Below are 22,009 nucleotides of genomic sequence, written 5' to 3'. Positions count from 1 at the left end.
GGGCCCCGGGAGCGGTGCGGGGCCCTCCAGAGCCCACCTGCCCCTGCCCCCACGCCTCCGGGGGCGCACCTGGCGCACCTGGGGCAGCTGGCGTCGGGCTCTAGGGAGGGGCCCTGCCTGTTCTTTTCGGCCCTTCCTTTTTCCATCTTCTCTGGTTTAAAGTAAAAGCCCCGAGGGGAAGCAGGAGGGGTGTTGAGAAGGTTCTGGAAACCGCGCTTTCCCAGAAAGGGCTCTATTTTGGGCGTATTTGCGTTCGGCCCGGGTGTCTCGGGTCTCCCGGGAGGTGCACTTTGCGCTGCTGGCATTATTTACTAGAAGGGTGGGGAGGGAAGAGGGAAATCCTTTGGGAAGTCCGTTCCTTTGGAAAGGGGCGCTGACAGGGAAAGTCTGGGGCACTGCCAGATTTTAGGGCCCGGGGATGCTAAACTCCACCATCCCCGTCGGCCGTTGGTTTTCTGGAAGTCTGTTTCTTTGTGGTGGTTGAGACCTTGACAGCGCCGGTCTCTGACATACATAGTATGGGACCCGCTTACCTTTCCCTTTGTATTAACCGTCTCTCGTCCCTATTGGTCTTATACAGATATTCCTTTGTTACCGAGTATTGAAAAAAGTTGGCTTCATGTCAACGATTATTGGGTGTATTCGCTCCCGGCTTTCCCCCTCCCCCATGTTGAATGTAATACCTGGCTTCCTTCCTGTCTCCTAAGGCAAATGTATCCAACATACAGGAACAGGATTTCAGAGGTAGCTCAGGCATTTGCTGTTTGTTGATTTTTGAGTGTGTGTTTTAAATCAGGATACTCAAACACCTTGGGAATTTTATGACAAGCATAATATGGTGTCCAGCTGTGCTTAAAATGGACCCATTCTTTTGAGTTGAGTAAATCCTCTGGGTTAGGTATTTGTAATGGCAATATGGCTGGCTGCAGAAACTTCAGTACCTGTTTTGCATAACATACATAGAAACAAATGGGTCCTCTTAGGAGGAAGGCCTAACTAGAGGAAATTTCAGGTAAAATACAGACAGGAATCAGGAAGTTAATAAGAAATAATTTTCCTGAGAACAAGTCAGCAGAGACCCCGTTGATGTGTCTGAGTTCAACAAGGCAATAAAGTGACTCCAGTTCCCTCTCTGACTGGCTAACAGCTGTCCTTGAACCATTAGAACTAATAGAACGTGATGGATAAGAATGAGAACTCTGGACCCAGACTGCCAGGATCTGAATTCTGGCTTCTGCTACTTAACTGCCTGTGAGATTCACTGGCAGTGAACTGAAGTTCACTGAAGCCTAACTGTAAAACATGGATAATAATAATATCTACCTGTTGAGGTGGCAAAAGGAGTTAGAATGTGTAAAGAAATTACAGCAGTATTTGGCACGACAGAGTAAGTGCTAAGTGTCAGCTGGTATTAAAACTGCACAGCACTTGGCTTTATTCATTGCCGCTTCGCCTTCAGTTCACCACCTATTCAAAGGGTCCGGAAAATGGCCTACTCTTTTCGCTACATGTTAAAGCACTGCATATAAATGCATGTAACCAATAATTTTTTTTTCTTTTGGAAACTTGAATGGAGAGAGGACGTGAGCAGACTGGAGGAAATGTTTGGTTGCAGTGGCATTAGCGGTGGAAGCCAGGAGCACTCCCCTCACCCTCCTAAGAAAGGGAGTGTGTAGTCCTATACAGGAGAGCCTTCTGTTGGCTCCTGTTCTAGTGTTTGATGTTAGACACAGAAGATTAATTTTATGAAGGGCACGTTGTTACTTTTATGCCCATCTTCTCTTTTGTGCATCTAACAGTAGTCTTCCTGGGCCTGCTGGCTAAAGACGGTGCTTTCATTCTTTTCAAAGCTTTGTGTTTAAAGTGGTTTAAAATAGTTTCAAATTTTTTGGAAGTAATTTTGAAAACACTCTATCCAGGTGATTGGACAGAGAACTTTTTTTTTTTTTGAGGGTGGGGTGAGAGGGAGGGAATCTTAGGCAGGCTCCATGCCAGATGCTAAGTCTGGTGACAAAAAGGCTCGATCTCACAACCCTGAGATCATGACCTGAGCTGAAATCAAGAGTCAGATGCCTAACTGACTGAGCCACCCTGGCTCCCCAGAACCTTTTAAGATAGCAGTTTTAAGATAGCAGTTTGAGGAGTGAGTCAGAAGAGACCGTTTCAGTTTAAGAGCTGTTCCTAACTTCTGCAACTGGAATTTAGAGGTAGTTAATTTTAATTTGAGGTGGTCTCTTGGTAGTTGTCAGACATAGCTTTGAGTTAAGCTAGTAGTCACAGTTTGTCTCAGTTACAAGGATACAGGTTTAGTGACAAAATCATGAGCCACTGCAAGAAATATTTGACTGGAGGGTTGGCCCTCAATTCTGATCCCCAAAAGTTCAGACATACCGTAGTTAATTGGCCCTCTTCTGCCAGCACTTACCATGGAAAGCCCGCCTATCCCTTATTTACTACTGGTTTGTTTTTCCAAGGTGTGTGGGCCCTTCAAACTGTTGGAATGGGCATACTTTGCTTGATATAATGATTGACTCTAGGTCTTGTGACACACCAGGGTTTTGCATGTTTTTTGTTATTATCAAAGGAAAAGGTAGCACGAAGGAGCCAGTCTTTCCTCCTTTCTGGGTAGTATCCAGCAAACCACGAGACTTAAAGTTGTAGCCTATAGGTTCTTAACTAGCAACTTTATTAAATAATGGGAAATAATCAATTAACAAAAGTCTCCTGCCCTCTCCCACTTTCAAGTTGGTAAATAGCTTTGAGACTAGGAAACTCAGGAGTGCACTTTGTGCTCACATTGGCACCCCCAGACTGGCAATAACTGGAATATACACTCATGATTTCTGTTTTCATATGTAGGCACGGCAAGGGCATTACAGTGCCCTGTTCATGTCCGTTCTCCCTCATTATACAAATATGCCTCATAAATTATAGGTCTTGGCACAGAGGAGGAGGTTGTGTTTATCTGTTATCCATGGGAGTGCCCCTTAATGTCATCAGTGGGTTTTTTTTCCCCTTTCCTTACCATATAAGGGCAGAAGTTTAACTTGGCTGTAGTCACTTGGTCTTACACAGCAAATTGGGTGAAACCTTCACTTTATAACTACAGTTTGCATGAAATAAAAATGCCTGACCTTTGATCACCCCATGTTCCACTCTGATTCGGGCAGGACTTTGAAAACATATTCCAGAGGATCATTTTTTAGGATAGAATGTTATTCTCCTAGTTATTTTTTTTTCTTTACTGTCTTAACTAGAATACTTTCTTAAAGTAAAAATCATTGGTATTTTTATTTACTTTGTTGTTGTTGTTGTATTGGCTGAAACATCTGGATTTCATGAAAATCTAGACATCATAAAAGTGTTCTGTCCAGTTGGATTTGGAGTAATATTTTGCAGCGTTGAAGTGGCTCTGTTCCCCTTGATTTCTTTGTAGTACCTTTTGGGGATTGTGGGCAGTGGTGTGCCTGCCCTTGTTTTCCGTGTAGGTAGCTAGTACCTTTGGGTTGGGTGAGGGGACAGGCCAGGCACAGCTGCTAAGTGCTTGGTGGTTGTTTAACAACAGATCTGCAGGGAGATAATTGGTAGCTTTTACTAGTATAGCAGTCTCTTTTCTGAGTAGCTCATTACATGTTGGGACACAATAGCACTTTAGAAATAAAGGAAACCAGCATCCCAAACTGAAAGACTCCACCAGTAGTTATCAACATATTGTTAGAAGAAGCTAACCCAGCACACTAAGGGTGACTTCCATGCCTGGAAATAATTTGCATCTGGAGTCTTGACCCTTCCCACACTCCTTGTTGTTTATATGTGCTTTTTAAATAACAGACACTCATGTGGTTGGGGACTTGCCCTGGCAGAGGTAATCAAAGCTTAAATCTTAAGTAGACTACCCAGGTTCTGTGATGAAGGAACCTTAGAGAATACCTAAATAAACCTCCAAACTTAGAAAACACATATGGAAATAAAAGCTAGTGAAGGCGAGAAGTAGGGGCCTTTTGAACACAGAGCATAATCCAAACCACACACATATATTCACACACACACATAAAAATAAACGAAGTACCCGTAATTAATTTATGAAATTAAAGTTGAGTTCTAGGGACCCAAACAGAATTACGACCAGCCCAGTATGGTAGGGCCTGAGAAGCCAGTGGGAGTCCAGGTTTTTCCCAGGGAAAGCTTACGTGCAGATAGACATATCCCAGACACTGCTCCCAGGTCCCAGCTGTAGCCAGCAGACACCTTTGTCTGTGTTGCTGTGAAACCTCAAGGGCAGCAGGCGTTGGCTTCCCAGCTTGAGAGCAAATGGCTCTGTGTCCGCCTGTGAGATGTCACCCATGAGCGCTGCTTGGTGAAGTTTTCAGTGGAATACCATACCTCCGAAGGGAGGTAGTGGCTGCTCTGCAGTACAGTAACTGTTCTCCGAGTTCTGGCTGGCCCCTCACCGAAGCCTTTCGTCCACGTGGGGAATTGTGTTGGGAGAAACTGTAGAGGACTTCCCACTCTGACATAGGAAGAGAGAAGATAAGAGGTAAGAACCACCAATTCCAGTGCCGTTGTGAGATCCCTGGAGGCCGTGAGAGGTGGCAGGGCCACACACGAGGACCCAGACAACTGGGGTTTTAGTCTTGTCTCCCCTGATGTCTGTGTGGCCTGAGCAGGGTCAGCACTCTGGCCCAAGCTTCCTCTCTCCCTTCTTCTGAAAGGAGAGCTAGAAGAGTGGTTCTCACAGGATTTGGCAGCTTCTTTGGATGGTGGGGCCTGGAAGGTAGAGGGATGGCACACGGTGCTTATTTATATTGCAGATGCCTTCCTTCCCCTCTCACCTCCTGAATCAGAATCTCTGGGGACAGGGCTGAAGTCTGCATCATTAATACACACCTCCTTGTGGACTCTGACGCTCAGCCAGTCGTGGGAACTGCTGGATGATGCCTAGGGACTCTTACAGTTAAACAGTTGAGACCCCATTTTGTGAACCAGCCACAGGTCTGCTCTGTGCACAGCCCTGGCTGCTAGAATGGACCTCCATTCCCAGCTGTTGCTTACGGGCCCTGTATGAGGCCCTGTCTAATGCCAAGAAGTCTAAGGTTCTGCGACATGTTCCTGGGAAAGAGTTGTGACATTAACGTTATCAGGGTCCAGAGCTAAAGGAGGGAGTGGTTAAGAGTGAGGGACAACAAGAGGGAAGCTACAGATTGGTGGGGGCCGCTCAGGCAGGGAGCTCTTGTGTGCAGAGGCAAGAATGAGCCTGGGGCATGGTCTCCTTACTCTCCAGTGCCCCGGCCACATGACCAGCTGAGGACCTAGACTGCCTGCCATCCAGAAGGTCCTTTCCCCAGAGCATAGACTGTGTTCTTTTTGTGAGTACAAAGTCCTCAGGGTTGGGGCTCAGGTGGAACATAGAGCAGAAACTACAAGAAAATATTTAGAAAATCATGTTGACATTTCTCTGGCCACAGCACCTGTAACAAAGATACTTGCCTTCATATTCAAAATAATAACAAAAGGTGGGGAATACTTTAAAGTATATGACCCAGACATTCTACTAAGGTATTTTTGGTTTTTGCTCTCCATTTTTGTTTTTAACTTTCACACTTGCTTGTTTCCTGACAGCCCCCCCCACCACCACCTACCACCACAGGCCCTGTTCATAAAAGGGATAGAATTTTACTAGAAATGGAAAATACAGGAAAGTGAACAGAGCTGACCTGACCTAAAAGTATACCCTTAAATGTATACTTCCTTCCAATTTTTAAGAAACAGGACTAGAACAATAGTTCCTTTTACATAAGAAATGCATTGTCCCTCTCACTCTTACCCCTCCTCTAGAAAAAAACATACTCATCAGCCAGTCAGACTTAGCAGAACCCATTACCAGCTGTGCACCCCTAAGGATTTACTTTGTGGGCCTATAGGGTTGCAAACTGTCCTCCTCAGATCCAGTTCCCATTTCTCCTATTCCCTGTCTCCATCAGCCTGTTATTACAACATACTTAATTTTTGTCGAGATAAAAGTGTACTTGAATTTTTTATAAAGAGGCCTTCACCATGGTTCGAGATGCCCTAATGACCTCTCTTTCCCAGACAAAACTTGGCATTTAAAATTTTACAAATCCAGAGGAGCAAAGAGCTGAATGTTCTCATATTCATTTCATTCAAGGCCATAATCAGAGCCTCTCTCTAACTACGTGTGCCTTTTAGACTGTGTACATCAGGAGTCCATGAGTTAAGAAAGTTGCTTTTGTTTAAATTAAGTCGGTCTTACTTATTTTATTCAGTAGATGTTTACTGAGCCCATATTCTTTCTGTGTAGGGAACTGTAATTCCTTACATGTAAGAAGCTTTCAGCTGAGTAAAGAACGCAGGAATATGGATAGAAATAGCATGGGTGCCTTAAGTATGTATGGTAATTTTTAGAAAACTCTGAGGTGGTGTCCTGAAAACCTTCTCACCCCAGGATAAACACACATTTACAGTGGATGCAGATGAGGAACTGGTACCTGATTAGTACATTCTCTCTGTGACTTCCACACATAATATTTAAATGCAATAATATTTAAATTACACCAATAATAATATTATTATGCAATATTTAAATGCATACTATTTAACATCCGTGCAAGTGTATGTAGTGTATCATCACAGTCTTACAAGTGTTCTGAGGCTCATAGTAAAAAGTCCTTATGATAGTAGGTAATCATTGCATCCCCCAAAAACTAACATCTTAATTTAGATGCAGATACCAAATAAAAATAGTATCTATACTGCTTTCTCCTAAGGAGTTTGAAACTTTTCTTACAGCAACCTTGTAAGAAATGCCAGTAAGCTTATCTCAAGAACACTTGGGAAATTTGTCTTGGCCCTGTTCCAGTATGACCGAGTTCTTCTAAAAGGGGTTACTGAAACGGGTCGGGGAGGGGTGGTTGTGTCTGTATGGTGTATATTTTAGAACGGCTGAGTTTTTAGATATTTTAATTCCTTTATAAGACTCCTTTGAGAAAGTGGCCAGGAGAAAGGAGAATGCAGACTCCTGAGTCTGGTTTCTGCCTGGACTGCTCTTGTCTCGTGTGGCGGAGCCTGGGTAGCTCTTGTCTGTCCAGTCCTCAGGCCCCCGTGAGGGAGGTGGCCATAATGAAGCGGTCCTTTAGCAGTCGGCTGGAGCCAGCATGGAGTTCTGTGGAAGATAGGAACCAAGTGAGAGAGCGTACTAACGGTCCCTCTCTCCGCTGAGAATTGTGTGTGTGGACTTAGAAACGTGTGTGGCCATTCACTGTATAAATCAATGTAGCAATGTCTCCAAGAACTCTGGGCTTGACCAGGGCGTGTGATGCACTTAAAGGTAGCTCACCCTAGGGCAGGCTTCCTGTCCAAAATCGGTGTTTCTGGCTCAGCCACTTTGTACAGGCGGTGTTTCTGGCTCAGCCACTTTGTACAGGCGCGCCCTCACTTTCTCTCCCAGTCTGAAATGCCTTTCACTGTCTCTGCCTAGGCTGAAGCCGATGTAGCTTCTCTGAACAGACGCATCCAGCTGGTTGAGGAAGAGTTGGATCGTGCCCAGGAGCGACTGGCAACAGCTTTGCAGAAGCTGGAGGAGGCCGAGAAGGCAGCGGACGAGAGTGAGAGGTGAGGGTGCCTTTCCCAGCCCACCCTTGCTGCACAGGCCTCTCCTCCTGGTGGAACAGGAGGGCTTCTCTGATCTTTGGGGCTTCAGAATTTTACAGTCCTTTGGTGGAATCATCTCCTCACTTGACCCCAGGTATAACTTTACTAGGTTTGTTCGTTTAACATTAGTGGAGCACCTGTGTACAAACCTTTAAACCCCAAGGTTACAAAGAAGAGAGAGATCCTATTCCTGCCTTCATAGAGCTCATTGTCCAGAGAGCGAGATGGACATTTAAATGAGAAATCCTAGGGTTCTTTCCTTCCTGCTGACCGCAGAGCAGTTAGGCTTTTTTAAAAGATAAACTTTATTTAAAATATGCCAAGAAGACTGGGCCTAGATAAATGGACCATGGACTATCAGTTGTCAAATAACCCAGCAAATGGCTGGGAGAGGACGCACCGATAAAACAGAAATACTATCTGCAAAAGTAAATTGTTTTGGACTTAGTAATGCTGATAAGATACGCGTGCACGCACGCGTAAATACAGTCAAACACACATGTATTCAGAGCCCACTCCCTGTAACCTAGCTCCACCTGATAATTACTCCAAGATTCAGCTTTGTGGCAGTGAAGGAAAACCGTGGCCATATAGCCCAGCACAACTCTGTGTATTCTAGAAGTCATTTTCTCTTATGCTCAACTGCTTCAGTTAATGTATTCATATTGCATAGAAGCATTCCAAGACAGACCCCATGAAATTGGAGAGTTCTCCTGCTTGGAGGGATGACAGAGTCATGTGGTGGCTCAGAACACCAGGAGTGAGCATCTGTGCTGTGACCTGGGCAGGTGAAGGTATTCCATCATTCTTTCCATTTCTCTTTCTGCGACAGAAGTGAGTTTCTGCTCCCTGCCACCATGGGTAAGGAGTGATTTCAGCCTTGAAGACTAAAGAAGCATTTAAGTTGAAGTTTCCAGCTTATAATTCACTGCTGCTTATTGTTTCTTCCCTAACCCAGAGTTTTGGAATTCCTTAAAATGACTTATCATCTTTTACAGTGCACACATACCAGTGGTTTTGTGGCTGCCTCTTCCTGAAATATACTTGTTAGTAAACCTAAAAGGCAATCTGGTAATGTTAGACTTTGTAGGAAAAAAAGGAATTTAGAGATCATTTACCCCGGTTCCCTCATTTTACAAATGAGAAAACTAGGGCTTAGAAGTTGATGTGGCCTACCCAAAGTCTCACAGGGAATTTATAGACAAGGCAAGAATTTTAGTCTCCTGATACATACTGTAGTACTTCATTGTCTGAACTGCCTACTTAGATATTGGTAAATGAATCCCATTTTAAAATGACTTATTCCATAAAACTGTAATATATCACACAACACTTTACATTTTCCAAAACGTAACACTGTGAAATCCAAACACAGCACAGGCGATGGTATCAGTCTATCTCTCAACACCTCTGTTATGAAAGAATTCTATTAAAGGCAAAACTCATAGTTTGTTATCTAAAGTATTCAGTTGATCCATATGAAATTGCCATTTTTGCAGGTCTGACATAAGTATCAGCAATTTTCATATGGTTCAATCTAATATTTACATTTGTGACTAATGGGTAAGAGTAGCTACCTTCTTTGAGGGAAGAAGTACGTGAAGACAGATTTGTTTTTCTTCTAACTTTGGTCCATTTTCAAGCTGAATCTTCCCACTAGGAAAAGGAAGAAATCTCATTATTTATATAGCAAGTAAAGCATGTTGGCTTTTCCTGTTTCCGTGCCTCCCAGTTTCAAACAGGATCCTGACATGGTACCTTTCATTTAACATTGGATCCCTGGACAGCTTCACTAGCATTGAAAGTGTGAGGTTTCATTCACAATAAACAGAGAAGTGTATGTCTTTTTCTGCCTTCAGCTCTGGAAACTCTTACTTCATGGTTTGGGAAATAAAAGCAGCTCTGTGGTCTATTTTGGTCTGCCAGTTACACCAAGCCTCACGGACCAGTGCAGTGCAGTGTGGGTTTACGGAGGTCTCCTCTAAACCTTGGGTCTTCCTGCTTCTCTTCCTTTTCAGAGGCATGAAAGTCATTGAAAGTCGAGCCCAAAAGGATGAGGAGAAAATGGAAATTCAGGAGATCCAACTGAAAGAGGCCAAGCACATTGCTGAAGATGCCGACCGCAAGTATGAAGAGGTCAGATCTTGGGGCCCAAAGCCTCATGGACCCCCCTCAGCAGTGACCTTGGTGGGGCCCAGGGACCAGTGCTTACAGCCTTGCGGTCTTCAATGAAACCCTCTGCTTCCTTGGTGGAAATGGGTGGTTTTGAGAAGCATTGTTCCTTTTTCTCCAGAAAACAGTTCTTATTTGATCCTACCAAGGCATCCAGGCTCTCTCATGGAGCCAGTCCATAGCAGTGAGAAAGACCGAAGCTTCCCCTGGGATCCCCACCGGTGCAGTCCCCAGACCAGGACAAAAGACCTTTGGCCAGGAGAAAGGAGAGTTGGACCTCACTTGTGGAAAGAACCTCTCATATTGTTACCATGCAGGCAGCATTTCCTGGTGTGATTCACCTAACATGGTCCGGTTCAGGCAGTATAGACACACAGTCCATGCTCTAAAGTCCATGTAGGTTCAAGAGGCCCTTTTCAGTCTGTCCTCTCTTTTCAAGGTGGTAGAATCCCTTTATCAAGATAGGTTCACGGGTGAATCAGCTTCTGGTCATGTCCCCATGAGAACAACCTCCTATGATAACAAAGCTAACATGACTATTGTTTTAGTTTTATCTTAATGTGTCATGACTATCTTGAAATGACATTGACACTCCTTTTTTCTATTATTATTGTTACCACCATCATTATTACTGTTATTACTTCCAGGTTGCACTATGCCTACTAGTTTTGAAATGCTTCAGAGGATCTCTTCTTCTCCCAGATTCTTTCTTCCACTAAATACAGAGCTGACTTCATTAGTCATCTTACTAGCTCATCTAATGTTAGCTTCTGTTGCTATCCTGTTGTCATTTTTAACCTCCTCCACAAAGAGGAGGTTGAGGTACAGAGCTCTTAACTTGATAGAGTTCTCAGGATTATTTTCAGTGTTTTTTGGCAGCCCCTACCTTCATAGCATCAGATACATCTTGTCTCACCATGCTGCTATTTTCAAGATGGTGAATTTCCTCTCTCTACCCCCTTCCACACTTTGGCTGGCTGCTCTGTAATTAAATGGACTTCACCCGGGTCAGGCTTAAAATGAGACTGCCTCCTCGAAATGAACCATCCTGGGTTTTGTGAGCAGAAGCCTCTGGTCTGCTCTCCACTGGCCCTCCTGGTAGAGAGTCACTTCTCTCTCCTCCATGGGAAAGAGGGTCATCTTATTTGTTGATAAGAACTTTGAGGGGCCGGTGGGGCCAGTACCCACCTTCATGTCCTGCCCCTGTATTCAAAGCTTGCCATCCCCATGGTGTGTGTGTGTGTGTTTGTGTTGTGTTTGTCCTGCTGCAGGTGGCCCGTAAGCTGGTCATCATTGAGAGTGACCTGGAACGCGCAGAGGAGCGGGCTGAGCTCTCAGAAAGGTAAGCAGGCCTGGTGCCAGTCTGCTGTGTGCGGGGCGCTACAGAGCAGTGACTAAACAGCATGACCTTCTGGCAGCTGCACATTTACCTGTTTCAGCTCCGGGCTCCTCCTGTGCTCATCTGACATGGATGAGCTACGAGTATGGAACACGGAGGACTTGTGTGGGGTGTCTGTATGAATGCGTGTATCACTGCATGCCTTACCTGCACACTGATTTTGAGAATGGCCTTGTGCATTTCCTGTGTCCACTAACAGCCAAGTTCGACAGCTGGAAGAACAATTAAGAATAATGGATCAGACCTTGAAAGCATTAATGGCTGCAGAGGATAAGGTACTGATGGCTCATGTGTGGTTTTAGGTTTAACTGCAACCCAGACGCCTTTCAGCTTCCAGTGTCTACTGGTTCGTTTGGTATAACGACACCCTCTGCTGTCTTCTCTCTTGCTTTAAGTGCTTTCTTTGGGTCCTTTAAACTCCTTTGTTTTTCCTTCATAAATGCTCTTTGGTGCAGCCAAAAAAGAAGCCAAATTATCATACTTCATAATTTTTGGAGTTTTGTCACCCTGCCTTTCTGCTGGTGCAAGTTGAAGGGGGCAGTGTGCTTGACACAGTTGAGCTTTTTAATACCTGATGATTTGGCTACTTTAAGGCAGCCCTTTGTTCTCTCGGACTCGGTTTTCATTTTTTCCCATCCCTCTCCTTTTTTCTCTCCTCCTTCTTTGGGCTTGTCTCCCACCCTTTCTGCCTCTGATCGAAAACATTAGCAAATGTGCCGAGCTTGAAGAAGAATTGAAAACTGTGACGAACAACTTGAAGTCACTGGAGGCTCAGGCTGAGAAGGTAGGCCAGGAGCATGGTGTGGGGGAGAAGCATCTTTTAAGAGCTGCTCAAAATACACATCCTTTTTCTCTTCCGAGGCCCTGCTGATGAAAGTATTTGTTTAGCAAATGGCATCATTTTGAGGTGATTTCCTGATGGTTGTTGGATAACAGATTCTTTTGTTAATAGAGAACGTCTTTTATGTTGAGTATGTGACTCATCTATGACAATTTAATTTAAACCAAGTGCCACATGGCTAAGTTATCTTGTTCTTATCCCATGTAAAACAATAGGCAAGGAAACAGAGAACGTATTGTAGTGTGCCATCTGATATCAGAGGCTCCATTACCTCCTAACGGATCCTCAACATCTGTTGGCTGGGCTGGCACTTTCTTTGTATTAGAAGACCTAAGTATAGAGTGAGCTGTAGCCTGACATCTGGAATCCTCTTTCTAATTACAGTACTCACAGAAGGAAGACAAATATGAGGAAGAGATCAAGGTTCTTTCTGACAAGCTGAAGGAGGTAATACTATGAGTGTTTTAGACGAAGCCAGGATTTTTTAAAAAAAATTTTTTTATAGTTTATTTTTGAGACAGAGAGAGACAGAACCTGAGCAGGGGAGGGACAGAGAGAGGGAGACGCAGAATCTGAAACAGGCTCCAGGCTCTGAGCTGCCAGCACAGAACCCAATGCGAGACTCGAACCCCCAATCTGTGAGATCATGACCTGAGCCAAAGTCGGACGTTTAACCGACTGAGCAACCCAGGTGCCCCCGAAGCCAGGATTTTAAATGAGTCCATTTGTATGAAGCTGGTCAGAGCTGCTTCATTTCCCAAGTATGGTGATCCACATCGGGAATATTCAAGGGTAGTGTTGGAGCTAGTGCACTCTGCTAGTGACTGACTAAAGTTTCAGACCCATTTTATGGGCGCTGTGCTTGATTTTGATTCTCTAGTTTTCCCTGTATTTGTAGCTCCTGCAAATGTAAAACCTCCCAATTTTGACTAAAATAAATGGAATCATTACAGGCTGAGACTCGGGCTGAGTTTGCGGAGAGGTCAGTAACTAAATTGGAGAAAAGCATTGATGACTTAGAAGGTAAGATCTTAAGCTTGGTTTTTAATTTAGTCTTATGGTTGAACACTGACCTGGCAAAACATTTTGCCAATCCAAGGGCATCTTCCTCAATATACTTCTTTGCTCTTGCACATTCCTCCTGCCTGTCCTTTGGGGTTTTCATTCTGTGGCTCTTAAACTCTGAGTTCTCTGCTCACCAGCTGACTGTTAGCCACCAGACGAGGCACATGTCTTTGTAAGGATAGACGCCATGCAGCCTTCCTTCACACTCTGGAGAAGCGTGGCAGGTTTATTTGTGGTTGTAGTGAGAATAACTAGTGTATTTTCTGCTTGGTGATACCTCCTAATTGTCAGAGTGGCATGGATTTGTTTTCAGACACAACTCATCTTCCAAGTACGAATTCAGTGTAAGGATTGGATTTTTGTGGGCCTTTTTAAGTCCTTAATATCTTGGTAAACAGTCTACATTCTGAAAGGGCTTTGGGGGTAATAGGACATTGTTTTTTGAGATTATATTCAAGCCTTTCTCCCCTAAAATATTTAGGCTTTGTTTTGGTAACACCCACGTTTGTCTCACGGAAATCCTAAATGTTGAACTCTGAGGCTTGTGAAGGGTCAGCTATGAAAACGAAAGAAAGAAGAGTACATAGAGTATACAAGAAAGGCAGAGGGGGCTGGCGAAGGCACTGAAGGACCAAGCTAGTGGAGAAGAGAGAGTGGCAGGTGGTTGTAAAACAGACTGCCACAGCGCACAAAGTATGAAACGTTCGTCACTACAAAAACTAAATTGCACACCTGGCACGACACCACCATGAACGTGTGGCTGTCCTCACTTTTCAAGCCTCGTGGTCCAGTAACAGGGTCGCTTAGTGAGAAGACCAAAGGAGTAGCTCACCGGGGCACTAAGAAACCGACACCCCAGTGGTCTAGTTTGGTCAGGAAGTCAGGTTTGAAGGCAGAGGCAGATTACAGCGTCACAAATTGTTCTCCCAAAACACTGCCCTTGGGAATTTTCTCCACTGTGGAGAGTTGCAGGTGGCTGACTACACCAGGGTAATTAAAATACAGCTATAGAAAGGGAAAATGTTCTATTACCTACCCAGGAGACGGCCTTCTGAGGTTCTGTTCAGGGTTTAACATGATTTACTGATCAACCATATTTGTTATGATTTTTCATATTGCGTCTTTCTTGTTTTATTTTCTAACGGGTTTTGTTCTTTTGTTTTTGTTTCAATTCATTTAAAAACAAAACGCACGCCTCCTGCATTGGCCACCTGCTGCGGCATCACTTCCTTCATGCATTGCCCTTTTCTTGCTGCTGTGTGGGGATGGTGTCCATGCCACCCTCGCTCACCCTCCATCTCTTGATCACTCTCCATGTCCTTGCACCTCTGCCTTCCACTTCCTGGTCATAGACGAGCTGTACGCTCAGAAACTGAAGTACAAAGCCATCAGCGAGGAGCTGGACCACGCTCTCAACGATATGACTTCCATGTAAATGTTCATGCACCCTGCCTGCTCACATCCGTGCCCTCACGCTAATATGATAAACTCACCACTGCTCCCTTCTCTACCTCCAGAATCTCCATCTTCACACCTTTCTGTTTGCTCTCTCTGCATAATCTTGGATAGTTATTGTCTGCTCACATTCTACTAATGTAAAAGCCAAGTAGATTAAGTCAGTCTATACACATCATTTTCTCTTCAGAATTTCACGATCTCTGAGCTAGATTGTCCCCACCAAGCAGCGAACTGAAATAGGAATGACTTGAGCACTACCCTTTTAGGAAATTAAACTAGGCTCAAGCAAAATCTGAAGACTATGCAGTGGTGCAGGAGCTTCCCCAGAAATTTCAAAAATCAGTTTCCTGAGATTCAATTAAATACAATAGGGTCATTTTTGTAAAAGAACTATACATTTAAGGAACCCTCAAATGTCCAGTTCCAGAGGATCTGAGAGGAGATAGATCCACCACAGCCTAAGGAGTGGTGCTGTGAGAGATGATCTCTTCCTCACTGTCTTCTCACAGTTCTGGAGAGTAACGGTTCATCTGCTGAATAACCAAGCCTTTAATTTTCTGTGTTTAGACAAAAGGCATTGAAATATTCACAGTGAACACGACAGCTGGTGTCAAAGAATTGGGATGTAAGACCCCAATTACACAGCATGTGTAATGAGCTCAGGAGTTAATGGCTCACCGTTAACTATGTGAGGCAGCGAGAGTCGGAGTACATACCTTGTTCATATGAGAACTTTGAGCACACACAGCTAATCCAGGATTGCTAACCCAACCTAAGCATTACATTTCTCCCACTTTAAATTCTAACCTGGAGTGTTGCCCAGAGCGTTCTCTTCATTCTAATAATATGGCACTGAATTCCAGATGAGCTGGAAGTTTCAGACCCACCCATGCATGGACATGGTAGTGTCGAGAGTGGCATGTGCCTGCTGCCTTACAGGCTATAGAATTTCCACATCACCATTAGAGACACGACTGTCGCCTTGGAAAGTAGAATTCCATCTTCTCTTCCTTCATTTGTCAATGAGGGGGTGAAGCAGAACATCTGTCTCTAAGGTCTTTTCCGGTGCTAAATGTGGTGATTCTATAGGGAAAACTTGTAGCATCAACTATGATCAAGTATTTTAAAGGTGAGTTAGCTTAAAATCTGTTTTTGAACTCCTGGGCCTTCTTGACAATGGGCCGTCACCCAAAGGGGCCCGTGCTGGCCTCGGGTCCAGACACCGTGGGCAAGGGGTCTCCTCCTGCAGGTGCAGTTGGCCGCGGGTTTTGCATGTCTGCTTCCTGCCTGTTTCAAGTGCTGCTCTCCTCTGTTAGTTTGCTTTTCCTTTTTGCCATTGTGCCACTTTTTTTTTTCTTTTTCTCCCACCTTTTCTCCTCATGCAGATAAGTTTCTTTGCTTCACTTCTCCTGAGACCCCTTCATCAAGCTGGCTGTCCCACCTCTCTGAGCTCTGCGGTTTGTCTCTTCTCCAGCTGACCTGGCTCGTTCTTTTAGCATCCTGCCTGAGAGCCAGGCACACTGCTTTCCCTTGTACAGAAGCTCCTCATTTCAGTGTAAAATAAACACTGTGTAAGCTATTCCTGTTTGCTATTCTTTTTACTTCTTATTTATTGACATTTTAGTTTCAACACTGAATAAAACTGCAAACCTGCTTCACACATAGGAGGGTTAGTTTTTGGCTGCTACCTTTTTTCTTTTTTCTTTTTTTTCATCCTGAACACGAATATAAAAAGTTTTAAAGCAGTACTTCCATGCGGAACTTTTAAAAAATACTCATGCCTGGGTCCCTCTTAGAGTTTTGGTTTCCAAAGGTTAGAGTGTGGGATGTTTTATTTTGTTGAGATTGTGATGGTGCTGGTGTGTAGTCCTCACTGAGAAACCCCACACGGGGACATTACTTGTTGGAGTGACCAGGTGTGCCTTGAGCAGTGCCTTCCTCTGCCAGAGGCAGAGCATCATTAGATGTGTCAGTGCTGAGATGGCCCTGTTTGCAAGGATGCAGCTAACTAATGCAAGGCTCTGACGAAGGCTCCACAGCCGTCCCACACTGCTGGGACTTCACATACTGGAACTTGGATCCAAACTATGTTAGTTGAGGTTCTTGTCGATCCTCCTTTTACAGCACAAAGAACAGTTAAAGCTTTTTAAAAGTATATTCATTACTCAGCCACCTTCATTTAGATCATGAGATGACATCTTAAGTTTTCTAAATATGGTCACATTTAAGTCAGGCTTCATTTTTGTGCCCTTAAGGACCTCATGTATTCTTGAGGAGGAGTTGTACATATATAATCTTTGTGATAACAGCTGTTTTTTTTTTTTTTTTCATTTCTAGATGTTATTAAAGTATAACCATTGGAGTTCCTTCTTTTTTTTTTTAACAGTGTAGTTAGTAGGAATTGTTCAGAATAGTTTTTGTTTTGTTTTAAGTTTATTTATTTTGAGAGAGCATGAGTAAGGAAGGGGGAGAGCGGGAGGGAGAGAGAAAATCCCAAGCAGGCTCCATGCTGTCAGCGCAGAGCCAACGCCGGGCTGGGACTCACAAACTATGAAATTATGACCTGAGCTGTAATCAAGAGTCAGATGCTTAACCAACTGAGCCATCCAGGTGCCCCAGAATAGTTATATTTTATTTATGTCTTGCTATTTCATTTTAAAAACAACAGTTAAGTGATTTTAAAAGAAATTGCAAAATTAGAACTTAAACTTACAACTTGGGTTTTTGTTTAATTCCCAACATTTCTGCAACTCAACAGTCTGGCTCTATTTCTCCTGTGCTTTAAATGTGAGTGATCTTCATCTGTCTTTGTTAGCCTGAGCATGTTGGTATATACTCAAATGTAGACAAACTGAAAATACTGTCAGTCACTCCACAAAGACTTCAGAGCAGAGAAAAAAATACTTTTTAAGGGCTTGTAAGTTAAAGCATCGTAATACTGGCATAGTACATGTTTTAAAATTTAGAATCTGGAGTCAATGTCTCTCCCTTGAGAGTGTAAAAGCCTTCTATAATTTCATGGGTTTTCTTTCCCCCTTAATGCTCCTTGGGTCTGCTTTTGACTATGATTCCTGCTATATATTTTTTTAAACCTACTAGTAATAGAAGGGGGCCCTTCTCCGAGCAACCCTACTATAGACAAAATAACAGGTCTCAAAGTTCTGCTGAGCAGAGGCGCAGTTAATTCTGGAGGCATATCTGTTTTGGGGGGAGCGGTAGGGGAAACCTTTACAGAGATTTTCACACTTTGTGTAAGTACATTCTGCAAGGAGAAGTGGGAAACTTGATGCTTTGGGAATCTAGAATAGCCCAAGAAGGTATGGGTGCACTAGAGGTAAATAGCAACTTGATTTTATCAAATTGTCAGGGTCCCTGTTTCTAGTTCAGAGGGTCAGGCTACAGCTGCAGCTGCTTCAAGAACCTGGATGGACCAAACAGAAAGCATTCCTGAGTCTGGGTACTGGAGGCTCCAGACATCTGGGAGGTAGGACAGGAGGGGAAAATACTTCCAAATGTAAAACCACGTCCGGTCCGGTCCCTGCCCTCAGGCTACCCAGGCAAATCAGCTCCATGGCAGCTGAAGTGAAGCAGGCCCGGAGGCGGGATGCATAGGGACAGCTGTCATTTAAGCTGAATTTGCATTGACCTTCTGGGTTCTCTGGGGTTTCTCCAAAGGTCTTTAATTGCAGCTTGGCCAAATACTGGCTCAGCAAACTGAGACATCCTGCCTGCCCATAGCGATCGCCCCCCTGCAGTGGTGTCGAGGTGCCAGTGGGGTTTAACCCTGCAAACCCCAAGCAGGTGTCCTAGGCAGGACACTGAAAGGCAATGGAGAGGTGGTGAAGAGATGAGTCGGAAATGTTCTTTGCCCTTGATGGGCTATTTTGGTGGAAGGTAGAGGAGTGAAGCAAGTCGGAATTCATAGATGTATGTTTGGAGCTACCTGGAGGAGGTGACATTTGACTGGGGCTTTGAATATCCAGAAAATGTAGAACAAGGTGGCAGACATTCCAAGCTAGAAAGCATAGTGCATCTATCATCTTCCCCATCTCCTACCACTTATCAGAGAAAGCTGAAATAAGAACAGATTAATTTCCCAACACCCCTGAGGTCCAGAGGCTGGATAGGTTCATTCTCCCCAGGGGTAGGATTTCTGGGTCCAGATTGTCACTGTCATTCAAACCAGTCGTAAATCCTCCAACTTTTCATGTTAAGCGCCAGATTCTTGTCATTTGGAGGGCATCCCCCGAGCTGTCAGATCCAGACTGACACCTGTGGTTGGCCTCCATGGTGCGTGAACACATCACACACCGGGTGTAAGACTGATGATGCGCCAGTGGCCTTGTGGATGTTTGAGATCTCGTTTGTGCTGTATGCCTCCATCTCACTCCACACGAGAACACCATTCTCTTCAGGAAGTCGGCAAATGAATTTTACATCGGTTCCGTGTAGAACTGTGTTTGAAAACCGTGTTTCGCTGTTTGAATAGGGTCATGGCTGTGTCATAGCTGGATGAGAGGTCAGAGTGCACCCTCTATGGTGGTGTTTGAGGACCAACAGAGAGCTTAGTTATGCATTTTAAGAGCTGAGTGAGGCAGCCAGGGGCACCCTCCTGGTTCTGCCTGAAAGGAGAGCCAGCCCCCGGAGTGCAGGTGAAAGGGGTTCTGGGAAGAGGTGGGTTAAATGGGCAGGTTAAAGTTTCACTGCAAGATTCCCCACCGTGACGCCCTGCCTTGGCTCCTCCAGCTGTTGCCGGGAGCTGCGCGTGGCTCCATTCACACAGTGCTTTTAGTAAGGTGCAAGAGGAACTCCCCACTCTCTTTCTCGCCCTGTCACTCCCCTTTCCTCCCTTTACCTCCCTGGCCACCAAGAGAGAAATCCTGGCTTGTCCTGAGTCCGCCAGGCCTTTTCCACCCATCCTTCCTGGGCATGGGACACACGACCACCGGGTAAGGGTGAGCTGCTCGGCAGGTGGCCTGAGGGATCTCTGTGTTCTGTCTGTTAACTCCTTCACCACGTCTGGCTAACCTCTCTTCCTTCTGCCTCTTCTCTTCTGCTAACCTGCTTGCTGACCTGTACAGATCAACTCTACCAGCAACTTGAGCAAAACCGCCGCCTAACTAACCAACTAAAGCTGGCCCTGAATGAGGATTAAACTTAAGTGGGAAAGAACTTGGGCTGAATTCTAGGAATGGAGCCCATGGGCAGGAAGTCCAAGACTGCCATGCCTTCAACTAATAGGGCCAACAACACTTGCTTTCTGCAGAATTGTACGTGGAGGGAATTAGCAGAAAGGCTGGCTTCAGCTGCATCTTTCTTCCTCTTATAACCTGGAATCATTAAGTTCTCTTTAAACCCAAAACTGCTTTTATGGTAAAGTTACTTACGTGTATATGGATTAAATATTTATAACAATCAGTTGAGCAATCGCAGGTCTTCTTGTTGAACTGATACAGGATGGGGACCAAAAATTGTTTTCTCTTTCCCACAGAGAACTGAGTTCTGTTTAATTTAGAAAGCCAAAGCAGAGAAATGTGTAACTATATATATATATATATATTTATTATATAGGATGCAATATATAATATATATATTGCTATTACATATTCATATTCCTAACTTCTTAATATCTGGTATAGTGTTTGATTAAATGTACCTATGCTTGGGCAAAATAGCTTTTGAAAACAGGAGCTCATGTCAGAAGTCCCTGATTGTCTGAAAGGTATGCCTTTATTCCGTCTAATGGTGTTGTTGGAATCTGGTGAGAATGTCATGCTAATAATAAATAGAACACTATAAGAATAGTACGAGAATGTCCTACTGAAGTGTGCATGAAACGTGGATTTTTTTTTTAAATGAGCAACAAAAATAAATCATTTTCACAATTGTCAGAAAATCTACTTACATCATCTGTCTTCTGCGAGGTTGTGTTACAACACAGCTCCCAGATCTTTAACTGCCTGTAACTCAGAAGTGTCTGCCATATTAACTTCAGGGCTGCAAGCACCATCCCTGTTCCCATAGTATGTGGCCGGGGGACCTTCACCAGGCCCCGCCCGTGCTCTGTTCGGAGTGGCGCATTGGTGGAGGTTCACCTGAACACTCTGTGAGAGCCCGCTGTGCCTGTAGTTCCTTTGGGCCAGAGACGTCTTCCCCTTTCGTGGGTCCTTGTCTGGCAGTGAGCAGTAGTTTACAAGCATGCCTTGCCCTAATCATCCCGTCTTTGTCTGTGACTGAAGTTTGCCTGCCTAAATGTACAAACCACCTCTGTGTCCAAAGTGCGGCTATTCATGACTTAATTTTCTAATCCCACCACAGAGAAAGTGGCTCATGCCAAAGAAGAAAACCTTAGTATGCACCAGATGCTGGATCAGACTTTACTGGAGTTAAACAACATGTGAACCCTCCTTAGCTGCGACCACACTCTTTCATGTCGTTTTGTTGTCGTTTTGTTTTGTTTTTTGTTTTGTTTTGAAACACACCACGCTTACCATGAAACCCCTTAAGCGCATTTTTATTTACTTTTACACTGTCACAGAAACATCCACAAGATACCAGCTAGGTCAGGGGGTAGGGAAGACACACATACACACAGACAAGGCGAGCCCATGGCAGGGCCGTAATGACTTAAATGTGCCATTTCCCAGGTTGACGTTGCCACACTTAGTAGAGAGTTTTGCAACACAGTATACTCAGCCAGTCTAGGAATCCTCACTAAAGCAGAAAGATTTCCACTGAAAGTGCCAACGATGAATTCAACAGGAAGATTAATGTTGAAAATGCAATCAGGTGTGGATTGGTGCTACTTAAAACAAAAGGTCCCACTGTGGTCTTTCGTTCAATATTGTACAATTTAGAATCCTGTCCAACACTAATTTATTTTGTCTTGAGTTTTATTGTGAGATGAGACTGCGGATCCGGTATGCCTGAATTCACTCATGCCAAGGGTTTGTAAGGCGCGCTGCTCTTTTAAGACTTCTGTTTCCTTCTCATTGGCACATCTGCTGCTCATTGCAACTTGTAGGATAGCATTCAGTATGGATTTCCACTCTCCATTTCTCCCTGTTAAAGTAAAAGATTTAGGCACTACGTACAATCGGTAAAGAAAAATCATTTTCTTAAGAGTTATAACTATATGTAAACATTGTATAATGGTATGGAATAAAATGCACCTTGTAGGACATTTTCTAAATTTGGTGGTCCTGTCATTTGTATGCTGTTACTTGGTGAACTTTAGATGGTGCGATCGACCTACCATCCCTCATGAGTGGTTTCTTAAAACAATATCCCAAAGATCAGGGGAAACTGGGTTTCGCGTCTTATCCTCCCAGAAGCTCTCGAGGCAGCATCCCTTTGGTCTGTTAAAGTTACAGTCCAGCGGGAAAGACCCCGTCCAAAAAAGCCTG

At 44.3% G+C, this 22,009-nt stretch overlaps 1 protein-coding gene across 6 annotated transcripts in view; it reads left to right on the top strand.

Moving 5' to 3' along the window:
* TPM1 (tropomyosin 1) overlaps positions 1-21,795 on the top strand; it is a 26,163-nt gene extending 4,368 nt beyond the window's left edge. The window contains exons 2-9 of one of the 6 annotated variants that reach the window (XM_077747689.1): positions 7,496-7,629; positions 9,687-9,804; positions 11,112-11,182; positions 11,948-12,023; positions 12,465-12,527; positions 13,034-13,103; positions 14,498-14,576; positions 15,989-16,065. In XM_077747689.1, coding sequence (XP_077603815.1) covers positions 7,496-7,629; positions 9,687-9,804; positions 11,112-11,182; positions 11,948-12,023; positions 12,465-12,527; positions 13,034-13,103; positions 14,498-14,576; positions 15,989-15,992 — 615 coding nt within the window. In that variant the 3' untranslated portion in view covers positions 15,993-16,065. The other 5 variants (XM_077747681.1, XM_077747682.1, XM_077747708.1 and 2 more) reach the window with 5 other exon arrangements.
* The last annotated feature ends 214 nt before the right edge of the window (positions 21,796-22,009 follow it).

The sequence above is a fragment of the Crocuta crocuta genome, unplaced genomic scaffold, assembly GCF_008692635.1.
Source record: "Crocuta crocuta isolate KB4526 unplaced genomic scaffold, BGI_CrCroc_1.0 scaffold130, whole genome shotgun sequence".
NCBI classification, from domain to species: Eukaryota; Metazoa; Chordata; class Mammalia; order Carnivora; family Hyaenidae; genus Crocuta; species Crocuta crocuta.
Note: the sequence above shows the minus strand (reverse complement) of the source record. Positions and strands in the feature narration are given on the sequence as shown.